Source organism: Babylonia areolata, chromosome 25 (genome assembly GCF_041734735.1).
Source record: "Babylonia areolata isolate BAREFJ2019XMU chromosome 25, ASM4173473v1, whole genome shotgun sequence".
NCBI lineage: Eukaryota > Metazoa > Mollusca > Gastropoda > Neogastropoda > Buccinidae > Babylonia > Babylonia areolata.
In genome coordinates this window covers 19,619,767-19,638,625 of record NC_134900.1, presented here as the reverse complement: position 1 = coordinate 19,638,625, position 18,859 = coordinate 19,619,767, and the positions used below count along the sequence as shown (strand labels likewise).

At 42.0% G+C, this 18,859-nt stretch overlaps 1 protein-coding gene across 1 annotated transcript in view; it reads left to right on the top strand.

Annotated features, from left to right (window-relative positions):
• The window catches only part of LOC143299430 (uncharacterized), a 41,052-nt gene extending 24,917 nt beyond the window's left edge, over nt 1-16,135 (top strand). Inside the window, exons 7-14 of the mRNA XM_076612625.1 lie at nt 933-1,066; nt 2,158-2,509; nt 3,209-3,556; nt 4,824-4,855; nt 5,683-5,774; nt 8,632-9,010; nt 10,876-10,990; nt 13,208-16,135. Coding sequence (XP_076468740.1) covers nt 933-1,066; nt 2,158-2,509; nt 3,209-3,556; nt 4,824-4,855; nt 5,683-5,774; nt 8,632-9,010; nt 10,876-10,990; nt 13,208-13,344 — 1,589 coding nt within the window. The 3' untranslated portion in view covers nt 13,345-16,135. The remainder of the gene's footprint in view (nt 1-932; nt 1,067-2,157; nt 2,510-3,208; nt 3,557-4,823; nt 4,856-5,682; nt 5,775-8,631; nt 9,011-10,875; nt 10,991-13,207) is intronic.
• The last annotated feature ends 2,724 nt before the right edge of the window (nt 16,136-18,859 follow it).

Sequence of the window (18,859 nt, the reverse complement as noted above, 5' to 3'; positions counted from 1 at the left end):
TGTGTGTGTGTGTGTGTGTGTGTGTGTGTGTGTGTGTGTGCGCGCGCGCGCGCGCACAGAATGTACCTTGAGCTTTTTATCATCCATCACTGTTAGGAGAACAACTGGAATTTATATAGAGACAGAGTCAGGGGCGTGGGGTGGAGAGTGGAATGGAGACAGAAAGAGACAGACAGACAGACATACAGAGAGAGAGAGAGAGAGAGAGAGAGACAGACAGACAGACAGACAGACAGCAAGACATGTCAAGGTGACGTTCTCATTCACCGGGGAAAGACATAGATACAGTATATCTATTTTGAACATATCTTGACACACCTCAGCAAAAAGAGAAAGAGGACAAGACAAAGACCTAGTATGGTCGTAACCCGCTACTAACTGTGAGTAGTGTGGAAATGACCAATGGCGTAGTTCGGTCAACGTAGGCATTTAGTCACATGTAACTGTCAAAAAGTTAGAACCAAGCAATGCAACTGACACCTGATCCGGAAGGTGGTTTCTTCCTTCTTGTGTTTGTTTCAAGCGAAACGAAATTATAATTAACCAAGGAAATGAGACAAGCTGTCAACATGCGTTTATTGCAACCCTGCTCTTGGGCACAAAAACGAAAAATATATAGACGTGTTTAAGATCTGGAGAAAAAAAGAAGATAATTAAGTCATTACCAAGGGAAAATGAACCAAAGAAAAAGCTTTAAGTTCAGCACACAATTCGAAGAAGAAAAGAGAGAACGGAAACGATATAGTTAATAAACCACTAGCAGAAACAGACACACACTCCCACACCCCCGCAGAAAGAACAAACAAAACACACACACACACACACACACACACACACACACACTTCCTCAACCACCCATCCCTTTACACACTTGCAAACTCCCCTCCACCCCAACCCATCCCTTCTCATTGAGGTCATTGTGTGGTTGTCAGGCAAGAACTGTGACCTGATTGACAACATGTGCTACAGCAGCCCCTGTCAGAATGGTGGCACGTGCAACGGCAGCAAGTGGAACTACACGTGTTCATGCGCTCCTGAGTGGAGAGGGAGAAACTGCGACACTCAGGTGGGTGACAATTTGAGTTTAGATTTTCATTCATTATTTGTTTATCCATTTTGGGGGTTGTTTGGTATCGTTTCCCCCCGTCATCCTCTTCTTTCTTTGAAGTTTTAATAGTTATTATTGATATGATTAAGATGATGATTCTTTTTGTTGCTATTGTTGTTATTATTGTTCTATTTTATCATCTCTTAAAATTAATTGTATTTTGGGGGTGGATTTTGGGTGCTTGTTAGTAAGATTGCTTCACTTTGCTGTGCCTCGTGGTGGTTTTGGAAAGTTGGTTATTGTTTTTCAGTCTTCATTGTGTTAAAAACATCACTGTGTTAAAATCATTGTCACACTTGTTGGGGTAAGTTACGCAAGTTAAGCCAAGCTGGTTCCCTAACGGTTTGGGTCGCGTTTTAGTGGTTGGGGTTTTAGGTTTGGGTTTGTTGGGATTGATTTGAACTGGGAGCTGGCGACGTGGGGTTGTGTTGGACTAGGTTTGGGTTGAAAGTAGAACTAGCTGTGAATGGGATGGAGGGAGATACTTTCGGGACTGGGTTTGAAGGTGAACTGCATTTGATTAAAAGTTCCCTTCCTTCATGCCCTTCGCTCCCCAAAAAAGGCAGTTTTCTCCGATTTTCCTCACTCCACCCCGATGTGAATGGCTGCCTGGTTTCGGTTGGGGAAGGTTCACACGGCGGAAGGAGAGGATTGGGCCCCCGCCTTCCGATGCTGAGCCCTTGACACAGTGGGTGTGAATTCACTGCCCCGATGGGATCTTTTAACCCCAAAGCAGCACAGACCATCAACAGCCTTACTCCATCGGACTCTGCTCTGGGTTGTCCTTTCTGTATCTGTCCAGTTGACCCCCTGTCTCTTCATCTTCGTCGCTGTGTTGCCTCCGGCTGTTTCTGGGCCGTGCCCTCTTTCTCTTTCCAGGTCAGAGCCTGGCTGGTGATGCTGGATGCTGGCTTCCCGAGGGTGTGTTCAATACTGCAATGGAAGTTCATATGTTTTTAATGACATGTACACGAATGACCATGAGCGGCACTCTATAAATTCAGTACTACGTTGAATACACGAGTTTTGTTTTTGTTTTTAACCATCAGGTGGATAAGTGTCAATCCAGCCCCTGCAAAAACGGTGGCACGTGCTTTAACACAGTCGGTCATTACACCTGTGACTGTGCCCCTGGGTGGACGGGCAGGGACTGCCAGTCTGAGGTCAACGCCTGTCACAGTGTCCCTTGTCAGCATGGCGGCACGTGCACCAAGAAGCCTCGGGGACAGTTTGAGTGCAGCTGTCCTGAGGAATACGAGGGCAGTAGCTGCGAGGTGCCAAAGAACCCCTGCGATTCCAGCCCTTGTTTGAACTCCGGCACATGCCGCAGACTGTCGCACGAGCGTTACACGTGCACGTGTACCCCGGTTTGGGAAGGCCACCGTTGCGAGCATCCCACCAGTGAGTGACACAAGTGTGTGGGGGTGGGGCTGGGTGTGTGTGTGGAGGGGGCGAGGGTTGGGGGGATTGGCTGCTAAGGAGAACGTGGTGGGGGCTATCAGTAGTCAAGCTTTATTTTACTATGGTCAGTGGCCTTCAGACCTCCTTGCATGCAGTTACGATCATCAGTTACCAGAACACTACAGCAAGACCAGCCTTGCAGGCAATCCTTCACAGTATAGGCAACACACTTGTTTCTCTTCTTACTGTTACTTGGCGATAGTAGCCTGCACGTGTCCACATACAGTTTAAACTGGTATAATTGTCTTTACCTGTAAATCTGTCATTTCTATCACTTCACCATCAGTTACAAATACGACAGCATAGTAGATGGGCCGTTAGAGGAGGGCCGGGAAGCTGTGAGGAAAGAGGTGGAACCAGGAGAACAGCTGTTGTGAGATGCGATGTTTTGTGGGTTTGGGTGTCCGGTGTGGAGGAGGTGGACGTGTGTGTTGATGGGGAAGAGATAGGTGGGCAACTTTGTGCAAACATGTTAATATTTTCTGTGTAACTCTCTGCAAAAACAAAACAAAAAAAGCAATGCCCATGCTCACTGAGTAACTTACTGCCTCCCTCATCTCCCTTCCTCCCTCCCCCTCCCCCTCCACCCAAACAACAACAACAACAAAACCCAACCACAACCCTCTCGACACATTTCAGATTTCTGCCACTTGAGCCCTTGCGGAAACGGCGGGACCTGCAACCCCACAAACGGGAGCTACCTCTGCGTCTGCGCCGTGGGATGGAAGGGCGAGAACTGCACAGTGGAAGTGAACCCCTGCGATGCTCGCCCTTGCCAGAATGGCGGCCAGTGCAGCAAGACTTCCGGGAGGTGGTACGAATGCAGCTGCCCAGTAGACTACGAGGGACATGATTGTCAGATCGAGAAGGACCCGTGCAGGTCTAACCCTTGCTACCATGGCACGTGCAAGAAGCTGGATCACAGTCTGTTCCAGTGCATGTGCACCAAGGGCTGGTCAGGGCCCCACTGCTACAAAAGGGTTCAGAGTAAGGCCCTTGGCTTCTTTCGTTTTAATTTTGTTTTCTTTGTTTTATTATTATTGCTTTACTGCAAAGCACTTAGAGCAACATTTACTTAGGCATTATAAAGTCCAGTTCTATTTTAGCATCCTGAATTCAGGAACCTATTTACCGGCATGTATGGAATTAACAGATGTTGCAACCCATTTTCTGTGGACTTCAACTCTTAATTTTGTACGTTATTTTTTTTTCTCAGTTTGATGCGGATGCAGTCATTAAACTAACGTGCCACCTTCTTGCTCTTTCCGTTTTTGGTCCCACAACCCATGGAAATGTAACCAACAGGTGCAATAATTTAGGATGCTGAAATTGGACATCACCGACATGTAAGTACACTTACTGATATACAGTAAAGAGTGCAACTCTCTCCATGTACGCTTATTGATTATTATTTTGCTATTTGCAACAGGAAAAGGAATATAACAGTGAGCGTGGGAAACAGGAGGGATGGTGGAGGTGGAGGTGTCGTTTCTAACACTGCACCAGCAGCAGCATTTCAGTATGTAGAGCATCATGGATTCGAACCCTCAGTCCTGTTCAGGCAAATGTTATGCTGAAGCGGGTGTAGGGAAACAGAAGGGCTTTAATTGGGGATGTTATGAATCGTCCGGTCGCTTTTCTTTCAACCCTTTTTTTTTCCTTTTCACTTTGGCCGGTCAGTATAGAAATGTGCTGTTTGTGTCCAGTTGTGTACAAGTGTTCAGTGACAGCGCCTTTTTAAGCTTGCTCTTTCAAAAGTGTACACTCTTGCGTGCGTGCACCCGCGCACGTACTCACTCACGCACACACACACACATACACCCCAACCCCTTCGACAAACAACCCACTGCAATCACACGCTTGCCCGTACAAACATGAAATGCAGCGAGATCGTGTCTAAGGGAAGCAACCTATCACCCTTCATTGTTGCTGGTAATTTCTCAAGGTCCTTAGACCACTCCACGCTCGATAGCCCTCGTGAACACCTCCCCCAGACCCCTTCCACCACCTCCTCCTCCTCCTTCCCCTGTTCCCCTTTTCACACACACACTCCTCACATCCGTATCCGATGTCTTCCAGTTTTCGTGTCTTTGTATGTGTATGCTCGGTTTTGGTCTGTTTTGTATAATAAAAGCGAAACACACACACACACACACACACACACACACACACACACACACACCACACTACCACACACACACATACTCACACACAGAGGGAGATAATCTCCATTGATGACTGATTTGGTTTCCAGGTGAAGTGTCAAGTCAGCAGAAAAAGAAGCAGGTATGCACTTTGACGTGTGTGTGTGTGTGTGTGTGTGTGTGTGTGTGTGTGTGTGTGCGGGGGTGCGCTCGCTCTCAGTGTGTCTCTTTTTCTTCACGCACACACCTTTCAAACATGTGAAATTATTTTCTTATGAATCTTTCAAATTCGACACCACCATACCCAAAGTTGTAATGATGATGATTCCGGATGAATGGACCTGTTATAATCTCTGCTCCTGTCTGTTTGTTTGTTTGTCTGCCTATGTCTCTGTCTGTCTCTGTCTCTGTCTGTCTGTTTGTTTGTCTGCCTATGTCTCTGTCTCTCTCTGTCTCTGTCTCTCCTTCTTCTTGTAAATGTCTTGTTTTTCCTTTTTGTCGAGAGTGCTGGATGTAAAAATGCATTAATGCTTATTTCACTACCCTCTTGGAATAAACTTCGTTTGTGTTTCGTTTCGTTTCGCTAAAGACAATGAGAGGCTGCAGAACTTAAAATCAGATATCTCAAAATCTGTTTCCTGGTTTTGTTTTCCTCCACTACACAGTCGCTCTGTACAGAGCGTTACAACAGTAATCTTGCTGCTCTTGTTGGTTCTGAGGAAGAGAAGCGGAAAGAGGACGGTACAGGCGACGACGATGATGGCGTTAGATGATGAGACGATGATGATTGTTGTTTTGTCGGTGGTGATGGTTTAAAAATGATTGTGGTATGATGATGATCATGGTGTGATGACGATATTGATGTGATGACGTTGGCGATGATATGATGCCTACGATGATAACAATTAGGCGATGAAGACGATAATGACAATGATGTGATGACGATAACGGTGACGATGATGTTTCCAGGACGTAGAACTGCTGCCCATCATTCTCGGGATTCTGTTGCCGCTGATCCTGGTCGTGCTGATAGTTATCGCCGTGTGCCTGTGTCGGCGAAGGTGAGTTCGGCTTGAAACGTGCGGGTCCTGTCTGCTGCATATTTGTGTGTGTGTGTGTGTGTGTGTGTGTGTGTGTGTGTAAGGGGGTGGGGGTGGGGGTGGGGGGTCGGCTGTGTGTGTGTGTGTGTGTGTGTGTGTGTGTGTGTAAGGGGGTGGGGGTGGGGGTGGGGGGTCGGGTGTGTGTGTGTGTGTGTGTGGTGTTACTCTGTTTTGTCACAACAGATTTCTCTGTGTGAAATTCGGGCTGCTCTCCCCTGGGAGAGGGTGTCGCTACAGTGAGAACGCCACTCTTTTTCTTGTATTTTTTTTCCTGCATGCAGTTTTGTTTTATTTGTTTTCCTATCGAAGTGGATTTTTCAAAAGAATTTTGCCAGGGACAACCCTTTTGTTGCCGTAGGTTCTTTCACGTGCGCTAAGTGCATGCTGCACACGGGACCTAGGTTTATCGTCCCATCCGAATGACTAGCGTCCAGACCACCACTCAAGGACTAGTGGAATGGGGAGAACATACTGGCGACTATGGGATTCTAACCAGTGTGCTTAGTTTCTCTCCCTTCCTAGGCGGACGCGTTACATCCAGGCCAATACTCCACTTCGATAGTTCTGCCCTGGAGGGTTGTCCTCACACGGGTGTAAACCTGCATGGACACATTCTTAGACTGGACGGAAAGAAAGACTTACTAACACTTTTGTTACTTACCAGTAAACACCACACTCGGTCAAAATCCTGGATCTTTCCACGGAAGGACAGACGGACTCTCCCCCACCCCCACCCCCCACCCCTCCGCCAGTCAGGATCCACCCCTGAAATAACGTACCCTTCATCGAACCAAGCTCCCAGGTCCTGAACAGTGTAACCAGCTCGCAAACACACACACACACACACACACACACACACACACACACACACACACACACACACACGTTTCAAGTTTTAATTATCCTTTCACTCCTACTGGAGTATGGAGGATTACTGCAAAATAATCTTTTCATGCCCAGAACAAACATTTCCAAATACACAATAATGTCACATAGAAGTTGAGAAAACACAAATGTCTTTTAACTCCAAAAGTATAGCTAGGCAACATTTGCAAATCTAATCATCTTACTTACAGCTAAAATGACGTTTTTGCCTCCTTTGAGCATATTACAAAAATTAAAAACCAATTTTGGAGACAAATATTTTTTTTAGGAACATATCTATTTCGTAACTGATCATAATTGGGACATTCCATTATAAAATGAAACTCATCACCAATCACAGACATGTTACAAACCTTACAAAGCCGTAACTCTCGTGGTATGCCTTTGTGTCTCCCTGTTTCTATTTCCAGCTTATGATTACTACTACGAAATCTGAAGAAGCTGATAACGTAATTATCAGGCATTTGACTTATATTTTTTTTTCTACCAAGTCCACTTTTGAAATTTCGATAAAACAAACATTTACTACACGCCTCTAGAGCATGTCTCCATAGATTTTGAAAATTATCTCTCAAAGCAATGTTGACATTCTTGCAGAAAGATTCCCTCTCCAAGAATAATTGAGCATCCCAAACACAGTCATACACTGCTTCTGTTAAAATTTGTCTGATACAACTCATCCATTTTGAAGAATAAATACCATTTCGATATAAGTCAAGTAATATCAAATATATTTTCCCATTATATTTTTCTGTGTTTGATGTCACTAAGCTGGTCCAAAATCAAACTAATCTCATTTTCACTAACACACAAATTGGATAAATACCAGTTTCTCCATAAACAATTTGGGTCATAGTATTTCTGTTCAGTTTGAACAAGCGTTTCAAAATTTTCAATTCTAATTTTTCAAGTATATCTACAGTTTCATAACCCCATATTTCTGCACCATACAACAAAATAGGAACAATCATAGACTGGTACATGTCCAGAATGATATGTTAAGGTAAATCTTGATTTCTGGCTGACTGAAGTAACGAAAACATAGCTTTTTGGCCCTGTTGATAAATCATTTTTTTAGCTTTGCAAAAAGTTCCGTTTCTACTAATTCGATGCCAATATATTTAACAACATCCAAACATGCATCGACAACATCCAAACATGCATCACCAAACTTAAAAACAGGCTTTAGCTTGTTTGTAGAATTAAATATTATCACTTTAGTTTTCTTTACATTGACCACTAGTTTCTATTTTAAACACTATTTGTGAAAAACATTGAGGGACTGTTGTAATCCTTCTTTCGTCTCTGAAAGTAAAATTGTGTCATCTGCATACAACAGTACAAATAACTGCATGTAATTATCTAAATCTGAAATGTTAAAATTCAATAAAAGATCAACAGATGGAAGAGCTCAGTCAAATACAACTCTAAATGATTGAGATACAGAGAAAAAAGCAAAGGTACATTTGTGCTTATTTGAATGCACATTATACGTTTCCCATTTTTTCCCTTTCATTCATTCAATTCTTAATCAACGGGGGATTGTAATTATGAACGCTGATGATGATCCGTTATATGCACTAGGTTAAATATTTCACTTCACTCACTCCTCATTGTCCTCATACTTTCTTCTCTGCGTCCCCTCCCACCCCTCTCTATCGCATCTCCTCATTGTATGTGTGCGGTAGGTTGGACTATAATCAACAGTACCTGCCTGCCTCACCTCTCCTAACGTCTTATTCGGCTTTTGTTATCATTTCTTTCTTTTCTCGTTGCCCCGAGGACAGGCTGTGAAACAACACAACAACAAACAAAAAGCATGTCTTTGCTGATTCCACTACCCTCATTGAACAAAAATTCAATCAAACGCTCAGTTTAAATGGAAAAACCGGAGATGTCCCTGTTAAACGGAAGTAACATTCCCATCTTCCAGACGACGGAAATTGACCAGAGCCGGATCAGGCGTGACGGTCCTAGGCAGCCCCGTGCACGTGGTGGAGGCGCCCCCTGGTGACTATGGGGTGCCCAACCCTCTGTACTTCCAGACCGACAACTTCCACAACGTGCTGAGGGATCGTCCGGGTACGACCGCACTCCCAGCCCCCGTCAGCCCCCCTCCCTACACACCCAGCGCCGCCGGGGTGGGGGCTCAGGCCGCCGCCGCGTACCCCGTGAAGAGTGCTGGTAGGAGTGGGGTGGAGAACAGGGGGGAGGAAGGAAGGGCTGTTGGAGGAGGAGGAAGGGCTGTTGGAGGAGGAGGAAGGGCGGAGGCTGATTTCTTGAAAGTTGCCGTCATTTGGAAGAAGGATGAGGTAAGGTGTTTGTTTTTCTTTGGGGTGGGGGTCAGAGGGGGTCGTGTGTGTGTGTGTGTGTGTGTTGAAAAAGAGAAAAAAAACAACAACCGAAAAACGTACACGAAAAAAAAATCCTAACCCAGAACAGTAGTGGAATATTATTTGAATACTGTCTATTATGCTCTCTGACATGAAGGACAGCAACGAAGACTCGTGTCTGTTTTCAGCCAGTCTCTAAATGGTACCCCAGGTACAAAAGGAAACAGAAACTAACACAATATAACACAAAAAGAGTAAACAATAAAAAGCTTAACAAACAATTAAAAAAAATATCCTTCTTTCAAACCCTTCTTGGTTGGTGCCAGTTCCAGACACATCCCCGCCCCATGTGTCTTTAAAGAAAGAAGTAGGTGGATCTTTCCACGACCTGCGATGGGGTATATCCAAGCATGCGAGAAATCCAAATCTGCATGTCAGCAAATCGAAATTATCTATCATTTCATAATTTCATGAAGATGTTTTACTTGCAGTTCTAAACTCAGTAAGAAATACTGTGCTGGTGTACATGTAGGAGGTGTGTGAAGCGGAAGGGGTTGACTGGTGTGGGTATTCGGCTTGTGTGAGTGGTACAGAGAACGGGGATGGTGTGGATGTTCAACCTGTGTGAGTGGTACAGAGAACGGGGAATGGTGTGGGTGTTCAGCCTGTGTGAGTGGTACAGAGAACGGGGAATGGTGTGGGTGTTCAACCTGTGTGAGTGGTACAGAGAACGGGGAATGGTGTGGGTGTTCAGTCTGTGTGAGTGGTACAGAGAACGGGAATGGTGTGGATGTTCAGTCTGTGTGAGTGGTACAGAGAACGGGGAATGGTGTGGGTGTTCAACCTGTGTGAGTGGTACAGAGAACGGGGAATGGTGTGGGTGTTCAACCTGTGTGAGTGGTACAGAGAACGGGGAATGGTGTGGGTGTTCAACCTGTGTGAGTGGTACAGAGAACGGGGAATGGTGTGGGTGTTCAGTCTGTGTGAGTGGTACAGAGAACGGGGAATGGTGTGGGTGTTCAACTGTGTGAGTGGTACAGAGAACGGGGAATGGTGTGGGTGTTCAACCTGTGTGAGTGGTACAGAGAACGGGGAATGGTGTGGATGTTCAGTCTGTGTGAGTGGTACAGAGAACGGGGAATGGTGTGGGTGTTCAGTCTGTGTGAGTGGTACAGAGAATGGGAATGGTGTGGGTGTGCGTGAGTCATTGCTTTGGCAGTGGCAGTGGCAGTAGCGGAAAGTCTTTATATGATTTAATCGCTTTTGAAAGTTTTTTTTTCGTCATTACATGCTTTTTGTTTTTGTAGTTATAGTAGTTTAAATGCTCTCTCTCTCTCTGTCTGTCTGTCTCAGTCTCTCTCTCTCTCTCTCTCTCTCTCTCTCTCTCTCTCTTCCCCCTCTCCCCCCTCTCTCTCTCCCTCCCACCCTCCCACGAGTTGAGACGTTTGAGTCCATATGCGTGCGTACGCGTGTATTGATCGGTGTAAAATTAGTGTTCATTGGCGTGCTTTCTTTTATAACTCCTCGTAATTCATGGTGGTCAGTGTTATGTTCAAGTGGTAACTTGATGCGACAGCATTACGCACAAGGCTGTTTATGTGTGTGTGGGGAGGGATCCAAATACAAGTTCATGTGCGTGTGTGCGTGTGCGCTAGCAAGTGTGCTGTGTATATATTCAATTTTGTGCATGGGAGGGAGAAGGGGGAGGGGGCACATGCCGGTTTGTGCTTGTATTTCTTGTTTTTTATATTCTGATGAAGACATAGTAAAGTGTGTGTGTGTGTGTGTGTGTGTGTGTGTGTGTGTGTGTGTGTGTGTGTGTGTGTGTGTGTGTGTGCTCTCAGGTGGAGAATGGACCCTCGTCAGGGGAAGGTGCACAAGCGGAAAGACCTGACAACGACTACGCCAACCCCGCCGACCTTCAGAGCCATTCGGAGGCCGATCGTCGTGATGACGCTGGTGATGATGACTGGGACAATGTCTGTCTGAATCTGTGTCTCTTACTGTCTCCTGTTTCTCGGTCCTTCCATCTCTCTCTCTCTCTCCCTCTCTCTCTCTCTCTCTCTCTCTCTCTCTCAAACTAAAAGCATATGGCTTATCTCACAATACTTTAAAGGTAATGTCTTCGTTTTTGTCTGACAGAAAGCAAATTGTTTCAGTTGATAGAGTCAAATCTCAGCTTTTACCCATAAGTTACGGTGTACCCCAAGGTTCTGTTTTAGGACCTATTTTATTTTCAATTTACATTAACGATTTACCCCTGTTTATTGAACCACCTTGTGAGTTATTTGCAGATGACACAACGTTACACACTAAGCATCATAGAACAGAAAGAGTATCATCATCATTGCAACAAAGTATTAATGATATAGTAACGTGGTCTGAACTTAATCATATGTGCTTACACCCGAAAAAGACGAAATACATTGTCATTAGCACAAGACAAAAGCGCCAAAACCTTCTGCCCATCCGTTCTCCATTGTATATTAATGGCGTAATGATTGAGGAAGTCAGTCATCACAAAGTATTTGGTCTTATCATTGACAATAACCTGTCATGGTTTCAACATGTTATGATGACTTGTAAAACTTTATCCAAAAAGATTCATCAACTTTCTGGAATCAAGCATTTCTTAAACAAGCATTGCCGTAAATTATTTTTCCATGCTTAATCGAACCACATGTAAATTATGCCTAAACAATATGGGATTCTGCCAGTAAAAATGTTTTAAAACAACTCATGAGTATACATAGAAGAGCCTTAAAACTGATACATCTGAAATCTTCGTCATTAACTGTCTCTGATTACAAAGATTTAGGTATTGTGCCATTGAAATGGAAACTCATTCATAATAAAGCGCTTTTCATGTTTAAGATAATGTCTGGTTTCGCTCCTCCGTATCTAAAACAGCGATTCCTTACAAGTACTATACGTAACAACAAGATCATGGTACCATTGCCAAGAATTGATTTATTCAAATCGATTCTCACTTACTCTTGGCGGTTGCCTCTGGAACAACATCTTAGCTAGTTTTAATGTTCATACAAGTTTCACTGTGTTCAAGAAAAGGTATCATGAATACCTGATGGAAAAATTTGCGAATTCTGTTTAGTATACCATATTATGTTATGTCATATGATATCACTGTATTTCACTACATTTCTCACTCTGTCTCTTTATCTCATCCTCTCTATAAATACTATCTCCTGTCTCTTCTGTCGCCTTTTTCCTCTCTCTCTTTCTCTCTCGCTCCGCACTTTTATAAATTATGTGTTGTTTCATATAAATATGATGCTTATTATAATGTTGTTTCTTTTCTCGTTTTTCTATGAATGTGTTAACATTTACTCATTCCTTGGGGTCTTCTTCATACCTTTTCTTTAGACATTTTCCCTTTCGTGGGCTGGAGAAAGCAATTGTTTGCTTACTCTAATTCATTTGCTTACTCTAATTCATTAATTTATTCCTTCCTTATTCCTTCCTTCCTTCATTCATTCATCCTCTCTCACTCACTCTATCTCTCTCATTACTGTATTCATATACATTATTGTCATGAATGCAGGTATCATAATTATGTACTTGTAAATGCTTACTGTGTAATTGAGTGTATTTGAATGTCATGTATGTTTTTCTATAACCTTTTGTTATCTTGTGAACATTTTGATTTAATTTCTTTTTGCCCCGACGGCTGGGTGTAAAAAAAAGCATATACATGCTTAGTCCACTCCCCTCATTAAAAAAAAGATTCGTTCGTTCGTTCGTTCGTTCGTTCTCTCTCTCTCTCTCTCTCTCTCTCTCTCTCTCTCTCTCTCTCTCTCTGTTGTCTCTGTCTCTGTCTTTCTCTCTCTACCTCTCACTTTCTCTTCTCTCTCTTTCTCTTTGTGTTTCCATTTGCTTCTTACTCAGTAACTCCTCTCCTCTCTGCCTTCGACTGGCTGTCTCAGTATATCAGTACATGTCTCTATGCCTCTGTCTCTCTCTCTCTCCCTTCTTCCTCTCTCTCTCTCTCTCTCTCTATATATATATATATATATATCTGTGTGTGTGTGTGTGTGTGTGTGTGTGTGTGTGTGTGTGTGTGTGTGTGTGTGCAGGCGCCTTTGCGTATGTGTGTGAAATTGTCACTCATTAACCCTGACAGGACCACTAACTTTTTTTCTCTCTGACCCATACCAGATGAACCAGCCGACCCAACGCTGTACCACGGACTGGACGATGAGACGGATGAAGACGAGTACGGCGTCAGCCAGGAAGATCTGGATCAGCTTCGTCAGGAGGTTCTGCAGAGGACCCGCGTGGATGGTGGAGAGTAGACCGAGGGCTTTGCGAGGAGCGGCGGGGGCCTGTGATGGCCAGGGGTGTGTCGTTAACCCCTTGATTGCTGAAGCTTGGTAGAACATCAGCAGTGAGACCAAAAGAAAGTGCAGTTACTGTGTACTACGCGCCTTGACTGATTTTTGTTAAAGACCAGTAATGAAGTTTAAAGAGGTACTTGTCTAAATAATTAAATGAATGATGACGCATATCTTGGATCTGTCAGCCGAACCGCGTCTCGGTGAAGTGACAAGGCTTCACAGACGAGCATACTGGTCAACAACAGTCAAAGGTTGGGGTTTTTTTAATGGGGGTGGGGGTTCTAGTTGTTGGGGAAAGAGTAAAGTGAGTGTATCAAGTTTTAAAAAGAATCACCACACTAATGTAGCAACAAGTCCCATAGCGATAGAGTCATTTCTGTCATGTTTTCATAAACATAATTGGATGTTTCATATTGTCTTTTGTGACTGAGGGAATCACTTTAATTGAAACTAACATGCACACCAACTGAATAATAAAATTTAATACTAAAACAATTTTTAGTTACAATAGCGTGCGCCTGTACTGTTCGGTGAAATTTTTGTGATCTTTAACGTGTTTTCTTTTATAACTTCACATGATATATATATATATATATATATATATATATATATTATTTATTTTTATATATGTTTTAATATTTACTTTTTAATGAGAGGCAGATGGTGATAAAAATTAATGTTTCCGATTCACTGACATAATTCCAACGGATTCAGAGGATAAAACACATTCAGTGTGAAATAATTATATCGCATTTTTATATCTACTCTAAAAGGTATCCCTCAAAAAATGCAATGATCCATGTGCAAATTTGATGATTGTCATGCTTGTTGATGATGTAAAAAGAAAACTACATTTGTATCAATGTATCAATAGGGAATTATTTTTGCTGGTGAATTGTGCATATTTCCTCCCCATAAGCCGAATATTTTGCGTTTGTATTTTGAACACTTTGTAGAAAACTTGTATGGTAGATTTATTGGTTGTTGTTTTTTTAAATCGACAATAGCAGAAAACTAAGTAAGATAATCCGATGAACGTTTTGGTGTGTGTGTGTCTGTGTGTGTGTGTGTGTGTGTGTGTGTGTGTGTGTGTGTTTAACATTTGTGCAAAACGTTTTGATTTGGAACTGAATGTCAGTCTCACACAGGGGACAGGGATTATTTTCATCGTGTTTTCTAATTTTCTCGAGGAGTGTGTAAAGTACCAGCTCCATCAACGTGCAGTGAGCAATCAGAGCTGACTCTTCCCCCTGACAAAAACTGCACCCCTCTGTCTGTGATCTAAATACTTTAGCTTATCGTCTGTTACATGTGGATTTCAGTCGAAATCATTTCTCTTATTTCTTTGATATTGGTAATCACTTTTAATGCTTCAAGCATTTTGTTGTTGTTGTTTTTCCAGTTAAGAGAAGCTTTAATCTCAGATAGTTCTGTTATCCGCCATGGTATTCTTACAATTTCTTAACGTTCAATGTTACTTACAACGCTGTGGTCCTGTCAATAGTTAATGCTAATGCATAATCTATAGATTGTATATAATTGATATGATTTTTAAAGAAAGAACACTGTAAACCAATCTAGATTTATATTTCTCAGGAGTGGTTGACAGCAACTTACATCAGCACCAGTAGGGTTATGATTCTTTTAGACCAGATTTTGAATTACATTACTTACGTTTTGGAAGATTGTCATTTGTTTTAATTTCTGTCATATCTGACACATTGTAAAACTATTCCAGTGATGTAGAATTGTGTTGGGTTCTGTTACACACACACACACACAAATATCTATCTATCTATCTGTCTATCTATCTATCTATCTATCTATATCTATATCTATATATATATATATATATATATCCAATGGATTGTTCTTCTTGTATTGCCAATCGTTGCAATTTGTAACGTAGTATTGAATCCAGACAATATTTGGACAATTTCCTTTGAACATTTTTTTAAACATGAATTTTGATTGCCTTGAACCTCCTGATCTCCTGTGTGGGTAAACAATGCTTTATCTTCTCTTATTATGCAAGTTAGGATTTTTCTCTAACGATTGGCTGATTTCTATCGCATGTTCAAACAATTGCAGTGTGCTTTTAAAGATGTATGATTCAAAGTTTCTTAAACCGTGCTGCATAATAAAGGACCCACTTCAGCCTAAATATACAAAGTAATAATGATTTTTTTTTTTCGTTATGTTCGCCATACATTTTTTTTCAAGATCGACTGCTTCTTCACACTGTCTTATGTAGCATTTATCACCGCATTTCCAACATGGCCAAGCCACTTTCGGAGTCACAATTGAACAATTATCACGTTCCCAGCATTTGTACCTTTAGGAAGATAGCATAACTCGCCTTTCCATTGGTTGACGACTGTCGGGTCGGTTGTGTCCCTTTCAGTGCTGGCCAAGGTGATTGTGCATTTGTGAGACACATTACAGTTTTACCTTTTTACCTGCAGTTTTCTCTTCGGCTGATCGTTCTTTTTGCGTTTTGAATTTCATATTGACGTTGGATTTCAGTTGTATATATATTTTTTATTACTTGTTAAGTAAATGCTTCACATTAGATGCAGATAGCGTACTTGTAGACCCGAATGTTGAGATCGTGACAGAGCGGGACAGAGAGGGAGAGGGAAAGAGGAGGGTTAGTTTTGAAAACAGTCTTTTTTTTCATTTCTGTTTGTATAGTTTATTAAATAAAACAAAAACAACAACAGCAACAACAACAACAACAACAACAAAACGACATAGAAAACGTATACATGTGTATTAATCTGATATTTCACATTCATTACAGGAGTCACCAAAAACAGGTGAAAGTTGTTGCATATCTAGCAGACGATCACTGCCAAACTTTTTTTTTTTTATAGTTCCATCTTAAAAAACGCACATGAAAAGACGTTAGAACAAAGAAAGAAATAACACTACTGTACACGTATTTGGCCAGCATCAATAAGACGTGTTGAATAACATGGTTGAGGGGGGTTCTTCTCTTTGGAAAGTTTACAGCATAAGGTTGAACTCAGTGGCTGTATGTGTGTCTATTTTCCTAAGTTTCAATAAAAAGCTTGCAGAAATGCCGGGTGGAATGGAGCTTGATGTTAAGAATAAATACTGTGCATATGTCCCACATGACATTTCTATTGTTTGTGGCCTCAGTTGCAGTCAGGTCATGGAGCACTGGCACTTGTTCGTGCTTCACAGTCCTGTTTGGGTGGCCGGAAATTTGGTTATTTTTTCTTTTTTCCCTTTTCTATGCCACTTCTTGCCTTACATGTTTACTGGACGTTCGCGTTGCACGTGTCCTGAATGCAGAATTTGGCTGTGATTAAAATGTCGCGTATTTTGCCGGAACTACTTAAGCGTTGTATCTGAATAGTAGGCCTGCATCCGTTCTATTTTGGAGGAACTGTTGATGTTTACATAGTGATGTTTCCAGCTTGTGCCAAAACTTGCCCATTTCCAAATTGTGCCTGCTTCTTTACTTGATGACGAAAACGTGTTTTCTATTGAGTCATTTTTGTTTTTGATATTTTCGTCGATCTTGGCTTGTGACTAAGAATTATACCGGCCATTCTGATCTTGCTTGTGTCTGTATGGACTCTTCAGGCGTGGAACCTTTTTTTTTTTTAACTTCTTGGATAATCAGGTTCACCTTTAAAGTCATCATTAAGTCATGTATGCATTTCCCCCGTTTTGCACAGCACAACGATCTCGGTAAGATGTTGTTAAAAAGTGTGCTTAGCCAACAAACGAACGTGTTCTTCCCATTTGTTGTTTTCATGATTGTTAGTTTCTTTTTGTTTGCTTTTTGAATCCCCGTCCCCCCATCCCAACCCCCTTTTTCTGTAAATAATGACCGCAATTTAAGGACACGAATTAGGTCCTATAGCGCTTCCGGTGATTTTGTTGGTTTGTTCAAAAAGGTATATAATCATGTTATATGTTCCTGCCACAAGTCCTTTCAGCGGAGGGGTGGGCGATTGGGGGTGAGGGGAAGAGAGGGGGGATTTGGGGGCAGGGATGTGTGTTGGTCACTGAAATTTGACAATATTTTTGGAATCATTTTTAGCAATCTAGACATTCCATGTAGAAATATAATACTGTAGCCTTGACTTGCCGTATGCAGCGTGTATATACAAGCTTTTGCGTTTTACGTTTTTGTTGCATAAAACAGACGGCATGTGGAAATCCATGTTTCCTACTTTCCTAACTCTCTCCATCTTGCCTTTTATTCCAGGTAGATTCTGGACATCGGGTATGTAAAGTATTTACATCCTTTCCCGGTTAGTCTGGAAAAGTTGTCGATATGAATTATGGTGTTTCGTATCCTGGTTATTTCCCGACATGTTCAGGTTAACCTAACCAAAATCTTCATGATAACAGTATTGTTTACAGTTTGATGAATATATGTACACCTGGGATGTCAGAATTAGGTGTACTTCCAATGTTTTGAATATGCTCAGATTCTGCTCCATTTGAAGATCGCTACAAAAGCCTTTTTTTTCTTCCTTAGATTATTACATTCCTATTCCACCAGGGTACGTTTAGTTTGATTTTTCACAGCTCATAATTCGTTAAGTGTACATGTTGCGTTTAAATCAGTTTTTCTATATATTCTTTTTCTTTAACTAAGCCGATCTCTAGTTTTGGGAGGTGTACATATGCGTTTGAATAAATTTACTTTTTATATGATTAAAGTTTATTCTTTTTCGTCAACTTGACTGATATCGATTTTGAATGACAACGTGGAGTCATATTCTACCGTTACTGCTACTACTGCTACTACTACTGCTACTACTGCTACTACTACTGCTGCTACTGCTATACTACACTATTGTTATTTGTTACTTTTGTTTTACATTATGTCGAAATCTTGCCTTTGTATAAATTGCATTCTGTAAATAAACATCAGTAAAAATTTCATTCGTGAGTGTTGCATTTTTTGCGTGTGAATGACAAACAAGCAGAAAAAACACACATAAAAAACATGTTTGGTCTTTTTGGCGTGCGCGCGTGTGTAGGCGGGCGTGCAAGTACAAATAAATACAACACAAACGTGTGTGTCTTTTCATGAACATGCCAGTGTGTGGGTGGGCACATCAGGACGAATCACATCCAGCTTTTGGGATTTTCGAGTTGCTCTCTGGTCGTCGGTACAGAAGTATAAGGACAAAAACCAATCGCTTCGCCAATAGTTTTTCCCCCAAAAGCAGTCAATGCCCTGTCTCCCGAACAAATCCAGTATGATTAAAGAGAGTTGTGCAATCAACAACCACTTACCTGAAGATCTAGTCATCAGCCACATCCACATGTGATATGCAGCGTATGTTTAAATGTGTATGTGTGTGTGTGTGTGTGTGTAAGTGTGTGTGTGTGTGCGAGCGCACAAGTTCTCATATTGATATGCACATGTGTGTGTCATTAAATTCTACTGTTTGTTTTTGTGTATGATTTTCGATGTATG